We start from the raw sequence: 10,587 nt of genomic DNA, 5'->3' as shown, positions 1-10,587 counted from the left end.
CAGCAGCAGCAGGATCTGCACAGCCAGCCGCTCCTGCCTTTCAGTTGAGTAATGTGGGCCCATTTGTTCTGGGTGACATTAATGCTATTCGCCATCCATCTCAGACTCTTTAAATTACCTTTTTATGGCCAAAATCCTTTTCATAATTGATAAAAATCTCTTTTTTATATCCTGAGTTATTGAAAAAAATCTGAATTTTTTTTATTCCTCATTATAGTTTTAATACAAATGTGTTTTTTATTGACGGCTGCTTGGAAGCCCTGACGGGCCTACTGAGAGGCTCAGAGGGGTGGGAGAAGGGCCAAATTCTCCCATTCCACTTTCCAGCCCCTCACGCTGTCAGAGTAATGGCCACCACAGCCCAGCCTCCACTCTGGTAGGTAAAGGAGGGTGGATAACATCATGCAGGAAGAGGAGATTTCCTGTGATGGACATAACACCCATAGCAGGCAGAAGAGACTCTTGCTGACCTAAATCTAGTTTCCCCGTGTCTGTTAGGGATGTATGCAAGGGCCAACTTCACAGAGCACCCCAGCACAGCATTGCTGGAGTGGGATACTTAAGGACAGAACGAGGGTCACAAGCTACAGGAGACCTGGGTGTTCAGCAGAGCCATTCAGCATCAGTCCCACAGCCCCAAGCAACCACAAGAGCGACTATGCACTGACTGTGCTGCACATCAGTGCTTTTGGGCAGAACACTTGACCACAAGGCTGTGCAACACCAGAGGAAGCAGGTACGTGTCCCGGCATCCTGGATGGGTTAGACAACACTGCCAGCCTGGGAAGAGGCTTCCTAGGTCCATAACAGGATCTGCAGCATCATGAGCTGAAGACCTTATGATCTAGCAGGGTAAATGAACCTTCTCTAGAGTAACGCATGGAGCCAGCTACAGAAAGTGGCTCATATTCCCTTGGGAACAACTTGGATGCTGTAGGACATGCAGCGTAATACCCAACAGCCTATTGAAGGCCTAGCTGCTCTCCCACAGGGCTGAGCACTGCTTCAATAGTTCTGCAAATCAGAAGTAAGCATATGTCTCACCAGAGCTTAAAATGCTAATCAACAGCTCCAGAAGGAAGGGAATCAGTCCATCCTTCTCCCTGTCACTGGCACAGCAAAGGCTGCCATGCTGTACCAAGAGCGTGTACAGAAATAGGGGTAAAAATAGGAGTCTCTTCTATTCCCTCTGTCTTTTTGCAGACTCCAACAGTTCAAGGGCAGAGAAGTCTCTTGCTGTGGGAATTAGCACCTTGCTCCAGTCTCATTCTAAATCCTTCCCATGGCAGGTTCACATGGGCATACGATTTTTGTCCCTCCCTGTCAAATGGCCATGTGGCATTGCTGCGCATCATTGCAGTGACCATGCTCCCAGGTGTATATGGGTACATTTCAACAGTGGACAAATAAAGCTCATGTACCCAACCTAGAAAACCCTTTGGGAACCTTGGGAGCAATTTAAGGTAGAGGGACAAAGGGCAGCATCCTTCTTAGCCACAGTTTTGATGCAGGGACAATGACTTCTCAGATGAGGAATATCTGTTTCTTACCGCACAGCACTGGTGCTATGCCAGGTAAAAGGGTAGGAATCCAAGGACAGCAAAGCTCTTTAACAGAAGGCTGGGTCCCCCAAGCATCACCATCTGTAAAAATGCATCCTGCTTCACAAACCACAGCACAGGAGGTTCCTCTACCACACGTGTTTTGCTTACAAATCACAGTCAACTTGCTGACGTATCCTGCCCTGCTCAATCAGTAAGCTCCATTATTGTATGGCTGCAGGAGGCTTCTTGTAAATGGCAAAATAGTCCTTGAACAACAGGTAAAAGCTGCAATTAACTGTGGATGAAAACGATGGTCTCCTTGGAGGTGCTGGCTAATCAAGCAATTGGAAACTACTTCCCATTACCTGCACTCCCACAAAGCAGAGCTGGACTGACATCCTTCCAAATGACTGTCTTTCCATCAATTTAAGCCCTTTATACAATTTGGCTTCAGCAGAGACAAGCCTTGACCTCTGGGCTCTCCCCAGACCTTTCTCCCAGCTTTGAACAAAGCAAGCACTGGAAGCAACACAATCAATCACTTGTGTGTTCTCCCTGTGGAGCCTGTTTTGCCTCTCAGCCTTCCTGCAGTGCAGCAAACTCACCAGCAATGGTGTAAGTGTGTGTGCAGATGTGGATACCTGGGGTCCAAGCAGAGAGCTGGTCAGGATTTCTTGGGATCCCTCACTTAACAGCATCTGAGACTGCTCAGCTTCAGCAATTTCCACTCATCTCTGCGACAGCTTCAACAACTGTTAGCAAAAGGCCAGAGATGTGAGGATAAGTCAAGGGCCAAGGAGGAAGGAGAGACCCTCACTCCCACGGCAGGCAAGGCTGGCCCTGTGCCCTACACCAACCCCTCACCCCCCAGGCAAAGACGCAGCCTGGACACAGAGCACCTGGGCAGCCGCGCAGCACAGGTGCACCACCAGCATGGGAAAGACCCTCCCTGAGACAGTGCTGGCCTCATGGGGATGCTAACTTTATCCTTGCCCTAACTCCCAATGGCACAACCTCAGACCAGACATAGGAGCAGGGACCAGAGGACCAGCCTGACGGGAACCTGCCAGAAAGGAGCACTGGGGTATTTCTGAAGGGACAGTGGTGAGAGGGAATGTCTCCCACCAAGAAAAATTACCTCCAACATGAGTAAAAGCCTGGGTAGAGTATGGAGTACACAAACACGCTGAAGGGGAAAATAAGGAGTCTTGGGGAAAAGGTCAGAAAGTTGATTACAAAATGCCAGTGAGTGAGGATGGGCTGGAAGCTGATGAGAAATGGGCTCTGGAAAGCGACATCTTGCTGTACGCAAGAGAGGGATTACAGTGGTGCTGAGTGGGAGAGCTATGCTATGGCCTACTGGGATGTGCAGATCAGATGGGTGACTGCAAACCAGGAGTTATTTTAGGACTACAAAGAGGTAAAAGAGTGTGTTGGCATAGACTGGAGTACACAGTGAAGTCAGGAGATGTCACAGTATCTAAACTCATTATCATTGCACAGTGGCAGAGATGCGAGACCCACAGAGCCATATTAGGGACTGCACCGGACAGCACTGGAGCCAGACAACAAAAAGACACCAATGATATTTGGAAGAGCAGGGTTGTAAAAGCTGCCAAGTCATTCTGCAGCCACTCAGTCCTATGAGGAGGGATGCTCTGGAATGGCCTTGATCAGAGCAGAGAGAAGCAGATTTATTTTTGAAAGGGGAGAGTTTCACAATAGTCCAGTCAGTCTTAGCAATGAGCAATAAGCTCCTCTGAGCACCTTGTCCATGGTAATCACACACAGAAAGACCTACAGGAAGCCTTTCTGACAGACACCAAAGGGCTGTCAGGTGGAACTGGCTTGGCCAAACTCAGAGATGCCCTGGGTTCTGCACCTCTGCTCTGGGACCAAAGTGGCATCACATCCCCAGTATCCCTATATCCCACGGCCGGCTCACTTACCAGCTGTGTCAGGAAGTTGTCTTCCACACACTCCACGAACCCAAGCCAGTCTCTTTCAACAGACCTGCCAGAGGGAGGAAATGCCCCTAATCCTTTTGCTGGCAAAACATTTCTTCCATCACTTCTAGTTTCTAAGCACAATGATATTGCACTTTTAAGGTGCAGCCACTCCAAAAGATTCATCTTCCAGAGCCTCTCATCAGTCTTTCTCCCTAAATGTCTGGTGTCCAAATTTCACCAGAAGCTGCCTGGCTCTGCTCTTTATGCCTTGTTGAGTTAGAGAGCTTAGCTGAACCAGCTATCTTTCCCTGTGTCATTAATAGCCCTGCAAAGAAAATTACAATTGTGGGGTAGGGAACATACTCAGTTTGCATTAATTTTCCATGCCTGATACCTTTTCACTTTCAGAACCTTGTTCAAGCAGGGAAGATGAGAATAGAGGTAGGAGAGACTCTTTCATTTATATCTCATCACCCATTCTTATGCACACAGCTTTTCCCAACTGATCCAAAGAATCCATCCAGAACAAGCCTTACCTGTGGTATCTCCACTGTCTCCCCAGAAGACTCCTACTCTATCTATCTTGCTACTCTACTCTACTCTATCTTGCTGGTGAGCATTTCCAGGAGTCATTGTAAAGATTTCTTTGTGCAGCCTCTCCTACTGCTACTACTCGTGTTGTCCTGAGAATCCCACCCCCACCCCAACCTCTTACATACAACACTCAAGAGAATGATCACCTCCCACCACCACTTAGCCAAACCACTATGGCCAAAATTAGAAAGCCAGCCTCTGCTCACCACCAATTATTTTTATCCCAATGATCCCTGATAGGTACACATATTCACCCTAGACTTAAAACAGGGTTTGACAGGGCAATCCACTAGTCAGCATATATGATGCTTCTCCTTCTGTGTCAGATCAGCACACATGCCATTTGCCTTTAAATCAGTCCATTAGCTCACGCAGCAGAGCTACATGCTGCAGCTCCCAGTCTCCAGCCATGATGCTGGCCTAGAATGGGAGTTCCCCCATCAGCAGGGTGTCACGCAAGTCTGCGTGGTGACAACAGAGCCGTGTCAAACTGCTGTAAACACACCTCACAAGCCCTCTTCCTTTGCTCAAAGATCAGTCCCATTGGCATGCTCTCCATTTACGTCAGTTTTCCTACAAAGCTACTCCATTTGTCAAACATCCAAGCCTCCGCTAAGATTCTCAGGAGTAGGTCCCATCACAAGACAGACTATTTCTAATTGACTGAAGATACAATGCTTCTATACATGAAATTGGCTTTTTTTGATCTTCATGCCCTTTTGCAAGCTCTTGCCTAATTTGTCAGCTTGTCACATTCCTCCCTAGGTATATCTGTATTTCCAGTTGCTATTCCCCCCATTTGTTCCGCACTGATCCAAACTGTATGTAATTACTTCTTGCCTACACTTGAGATTCATCTGAGAAGCCTGCTCTTGTGCCTGATGGAGGAACTATAAGTCTTACCACTGAATTCAAAAGCAGCAGGGTTAGGCCTAGGCCCTTCCCTCACTGTCATTTTCTCTTCTATTTGGATTCGTGTGGAAGTTCCCAGGTGTGTTGCTGGCCCCAAGGGGGAAGGTTTCAGCATCCCCCTTTGCACTCCCCTCTGCTCTGACACTCCACCTTGCCCTTCTGCCATCTATATTTCAGCTAAGTATATTGTATTTAAATTGTACTGAGGATGTAGCTACACTGGAATTAAATTTGTTCCTGAAGTAACCCTATTAAATCCTCTGGGCTCCAGCAAAGACAACTTTGGTGCATTTGGTACCCCAAATCCTTTTTGCTTTTAAATACCTTTATTTGGTACCTTGTAACTAATGGAAATGTGCATTTACCTCTGCTTTTAATACTGCCCAGTTTCACCAGCTCCTTTATTTTTATACATGTCATTCTCTTCATTTCTCTCTTTTATCATTGCTCTCTTTCTCTCATTAGCATTTCATCTCTATCCATTTCTTCACATTTCTACCTTTTTTCCCTTTAAAAAGGTCTGTCTCTTTAAAATTAAATATTGCCCAGCACTGCCCATGTGGGTGAAGTGAATGCTAAGAGGGAAGGCTGCTGTGGAGACTGGATTCGAGCTGCGTCGCTGGTAATCAATGAGGCATGGAGGGCTCGTCTAGCTCCCAAAAAGCTGAGAGAAACCAGGGCATATCAGTGGCAGCTGAACATGCACTTGAAAGAAAAGAAGAGGGCCCACCTCTGAGCACCTGGCTCAGCCTGAGAGATGCCACACAAACTGAGCCAGGGCTGTGGTCATTTAATGGGGGCTAAATCACCTCGGGGTGGCTTTCCGTGGCTTCTGCAGAGGGGAGATTGCCGGATGGAGGCCCAGGGAGCAGCAGGGGTCTGCAGGGAGCAGCCAGCCTGCCCTGCTCCATCTATCCACTGAGCTATGAAACACAGCTGGTACCAGCCATGCTACAAGGATGCAGCGCTGAGAGAGGGAGCATCTTGCAGGTCAGGGGCTGACATTAACCCTGCCATTAAACTGCAGGGAAATATTAGTTGTCATTCCTGACTAGACAATACCTAGGCTCTGAAACTACACATAGGCAGACCCACCCCATCCGAATCTGCCCATAATATCCTCACTAGGTGCAAATACTTCACTTTACCCCATCATGTTACTCCCATACCTCCTCACCATACAGTCACACATCCCAGAACACCCAAAATACACATCCACACTGCTTCCATTCTTCAGCCTCCTGTCTTCCTCTCCCTCACACCCACTTTCTCTTCCATTGCCTTTGCACACTGTTGCCTCCTGCCTCCCTCTCACCACGTCAGTTGTGATCCTTGAAATGCCTGTCCTCAACCTAGGCTGGAGTGTGAGGGGACCTCTTCTTGTAAGGGGCAAGATGCAAAGCAGCAGAATGCCCTCTCTAAATACTGTAGTTACTTCCCTTATATCTAATGAACACCGGCATCCACCTCTGACCTCCGTGCTGTGGGCTGCTGAGGGTTAATAGTGACACAGACTCCTGGGCTACTGTATTACCTGACTGCAAGCACCAGAAGTGATTTATGCTATTATTTTCTTTGGGGGTTAATTAGGGGCTCGAGAAAGTAAAAGGCTGTCAGTGCTAGCTGGAATTGGTCTAATGCAGCCAGGGGAGAGCAGTTGTCCCTCACAGAGCCCTGCTAATATATCTTTGTCCTGAACATCAATATCTCCACTTCCCACCCCTCAGTGTTGCAGACTGACCTCCAGCAACCCTGTTAGTCTTGGCATAACCTCTGGGGTACGCTGCTCTGCTGAGCCCTGCCATTTCCACCTGGCAGCCCTCACACCCTTAATCCTCTGTTATCTTCTCCTTTGCTAAGCTTGCCAATAATGCCCATCAATGGACAGGGAAAATTCACATGGCATTCTCCCAGAGGCAAGGAGGAGATATGTCCCCTTGGTATCTCTTGCAACTGAGAACCACCAGGGACCTCCTTGCTCCCATTTTCCTTCTTCTAGCTGCCCAGGGCTTGCTGAGGCCTCAGAAGCCAACACAGGCTATGGCTGCCCCTACCTCTTTGCCCAGATCCTCGCGGATGACTTGCTCAATCTCCTGCCTGGTGCTCTGCGGGGCCTGGCTGTGCAGCACTTTGAGGGTGCGGGTGTACTCCTCAGGCAGCAGGTAGTCAAGTGCTCCCAGGTGCTGTCCCACCTTGATGAAGGTGCCTCGGTTGGCGCAGCACAGCTCCCGGAGGCGCTCAGCAGAGCGCAGGTGCACCTGCGGAGAGACCAGAACATCAGCCAAGCCCTTTTGCTGTCTGTTACATGCACATGCCCACATATGTACCTTTTATTTGCCCAGTATTTAAACAGACCAGGGATTTCCTTTCTTGATTTTGGGCATCATCATCTAATGTGTCAGCTAAGTATTAGGACTCTGGCTTGATTTAGAGGAGCTGAACCAGACCAGGACAAGATGCTCCAGAGTATAAGGGGCTTTGATGCTTTTTTGCACAGGCACCATGATCAGTGACAGCACATTAGTTTTTGGCTTTGTCCAGGGCTACATTCTTGCACAGAATAAGATGTCAAGCCATAGGGCAGCATTGGTTTGTCACTGTGATCCACTACTACGACGCACAGTTTGGGAACCCCTTGTCAAAAGCAAAAGTCAGGACCACAACCACGTATGTTAGACTCCTAGTGTGAGTGCAATGAATTAAAGTGAGAAGAAAAACACAGATAACATCCCAGAAACTTACAGGAACTTGGAAGAAGAGTCTGTTAAAAATCAAAACTACAGACGTCTATTTGGCAGTGAGGAGGACAGTACGTAGGCAGTCATTCATCATCCTCAGCTCACTCTGACATACCACAAGGGGAAATTACATCCCTCCAGTCCAGCCAGGTCTTGGTCTTGGTGCTTACATTGCCAACAAAGTCTGCAGTGACAGTGGTTTTAGAAACTAAGAATTAGAAGACTTGCCAGCTTTGCTCACATTGGCCAAAATGCAGCCACCAAATGACAAAACCCATCACCAACCACTTGCCTGGTCTGGATTTCAGCTCCTGAGGTTCATTATGCCTCTCAAGAACAGACCAGCCATCACATCCTTCAGTGACAATGACTATTCTGCCTTTATTACTCTCACTAGAAAAGCCTCCTGCCAAGGACACAGCTATACTCAATTTTTTTAATGAATTTCAGATAAGTTTACCCTGATACATTAATAAAATTAAGCAAATCAATGACAAAAAATAACTCTGCACTCATCTCCTGTTAATGCCTGACACCTATCTGCATGGAGGCTCCTAATTCCTCTGGCTTCTGTGTCAGAAGTCATTGAAGGTCAAATCCTGTGTCTGCAGACCTCATCTGCCCAAGATCCTGAGATGAGGGACTCCACCAAAAGCCTCGAAGTACGCGGCAGAAAGGAACACCACCATAAACATGCACGAACACCACACACACACACACACACCATTTAGTGGCTATCTTTGCCCTCCATGCAAAGCAGCGCCGTGTCACATCACAGGACAGGGTGAGTGTCTTGCGTTTGGGAAAGTGTCAGGGGACAGACTGGGTGCTGAGCTGCAAGTACACGAAACACAGGCTTATAGGAGTGTGAGGAGAAAGCCTAATGTGCAAGTCTCACACTCAGCGTGTGAGACTTGACAGCTTGATGCACACATGCACACACAGATGCACACACACACTTTCCTAGGTGGGCACTCACAGGCAAGCGTAACTTGCACGAGGAGAGTGAGTTTCCCCCAGCATATTGCCTGCTCAAAAGCACTCGCAAATACATAGGCAAAAAATAATATCCACAAGCATGCTGAAGTCTCCCACATTATTGTGCTGCATGTTACACACCAGCTTTAAAGCTCCTGCTGTAACAAGCAAGCCTGTGCCCTGGCTGTTTCCCTGCTCTCCTTCCTTGTGTGCGGCTGGGGCAAAAGCAGGCCAAAAGGGGACAAGGAAAGGAAGCTGTGAAAGAGGATGAGAGAGCAAGAAAAGCAGTGAGGGAGTAATGGGATGAAAGAGAAAGGCAGTAGGAGGGAGGGAGCCAGAGCAGCTGGGTAGTTTGTCACAGCACTGGGAGTGCAGCCCATTACAGGGAAACAGCTTTTCTGCAGCTCCGATAATCGCCCTCTGCCCAGTGCCTCCATCCATGGAGGAAGCCCCCTGCCAGCAGCGAAGGGAAAGGGGAGCAGTGGCTGGCCGGCCGCCCCGCCCTGAGGCGTCAGGCAGGCACAGCCCAGGGCACAGGCGGGAAACACTGGCAAGGCTCCTTGCAGATGTGCTCCAAAAACCCCAGCACTGAGCACAGGCCAAGCACAGGGCCCTGCAACCTCCCACAGGCACAGCAGGAGCCCATCAAATGACTCCAGGCTGCGGCATGGCTCAGGGCAGAGCAGCAGCACCCCTGGGGCTGTAGCGTGGTGCTGGGCATGAGGCCAGGCAGCCAGCTCGGAGTAGAGGTGCTGGCTCCAATGCACCTACCCGCTGCACATGGATCTCCAAGGGACATGGTAAAAACAGGATGGAAAACTCACGTAGCTGAAAATGCAACTGGTTGTAGACACACTTGGATGCAGGGTGTATCTTCATGTCGGTCACTGCTGAGAGGGAGGCAAAAACAGCGCCTCTATCCTCTAGCACAATGAGAGAGGAAATTTTGGCCCTCCCAAACTTATCCACCCTGTAGAGAACCTAGCTGGCCTCATGGACACAGCAGTCCTGGCCAAGAGAGATGAGAGCATCCTTACAGAGGGCTCCAGGAACAAAACAGAACAAAACCCCCAGGCACAGCATCCTCCACCATGCTCTCACAACTGTCTTGGCTAAAACTCCTAAGAGACAGCTGCCCTGGCTGGCTGTCCAGACCAGGGAATGCCAGCTCCTGCCCCTGCTAGTGAGGCAGATGACGACCAGGCAACTTGTCTCAGAATAAGGAAATTTATCTGTAGCCCTACATTTTACAAAACTCCAGTCCGCATTAGAGGCAGAAGTACAGTGAGAATGAAGCAGGACTGTGAATGCAGCTTCCAAGGTCCCTTTTCTTATCAACCAGGTCAGGATTTTTAGCAGAAAAATGTTCATAACGCTATCTATTAATTGCATGGATCTCCCCAAGCTAGGTCATGGTCCAGATGCAGCACTTGATTCTCTGATAGGTGACCTTCTCCTAATCACAGGCAAAGTAAGAGTGCCACATTCCTACTACTGTGTCCGATACTGTTGACCCACATTTCTGTCCTACGATGAAGAAACTACAGGGTAAATGGAAACCCCCAGCATGGCTCAGAGCTTTTCTCCGAGAAATCTCACAAGATATTGCTCTTTGTTGCACAAGCAATGCCTTGAAGATTCTTCTTATCAGGGAAAAGAGCTGGGAACAACAGCTAGTTAGACAGGGAGCTGCTTGTATGCATCATGCCTAGGAGCACACAGCAGAGAAAGGAAGCATTTCATGTACCAGGGATTACCAAGAATAAGCCTCTCTCAAGAAGCACTTCAGATCACAAATGCTGTCCGAGTGTGTATATGGTTCCTTCCTCAGTCTACATGGGCATCTCTTTCTGTCTCAAACCCCTTCCCCAA

At 48.6% G+C, this 10,587-nt stretch overlaps 1 protein-coding gene across 1 annotated transcript in view; it reads right to left on the bottom strand.

Annotated features, from left to right (window-relative positions):
* Positions 1-10,587, bottom strand: part of ADCK1 (aarF domain containing kinase 1) — a 78,172-nt gene that overhangs the window by 42,494 nt on the left and 25,091 nt on the right. Inside the window, exon 3 of the mRNA XM_009319412.1 lies at positions 7,054-7,257. Within this exon, the coding sequence (XP_009317687.1) occupies positions 7,054-7,257 (204 nt within the window). The remainder of the gene's footprint in view (positions 1-7,053; positions 7,258-10,587) is intronic.

Source organism: Pygoscelis adeliae, unplaced genomic scaffold, assembly GCF_000699105.1.
Source record: "Pygoscelis adeliae isolate BGI_AS28 unplaced genomic scaffold, ASM69910v1 Scaffold71, whole genome shotgun sequence".
Classification (NCBI taxonomy): Eukaryota; Metazoa; Chordata; class Aves; order Sphenisciformes; family Spheniscidae; genus Pygoscelis; species Pygoscelis adeliae.
The sequence above is the reverse complement of the archived record's forward strand: the minus strand, read 5'-3'. Positions and strand labels throughout refer to the sequence as shown.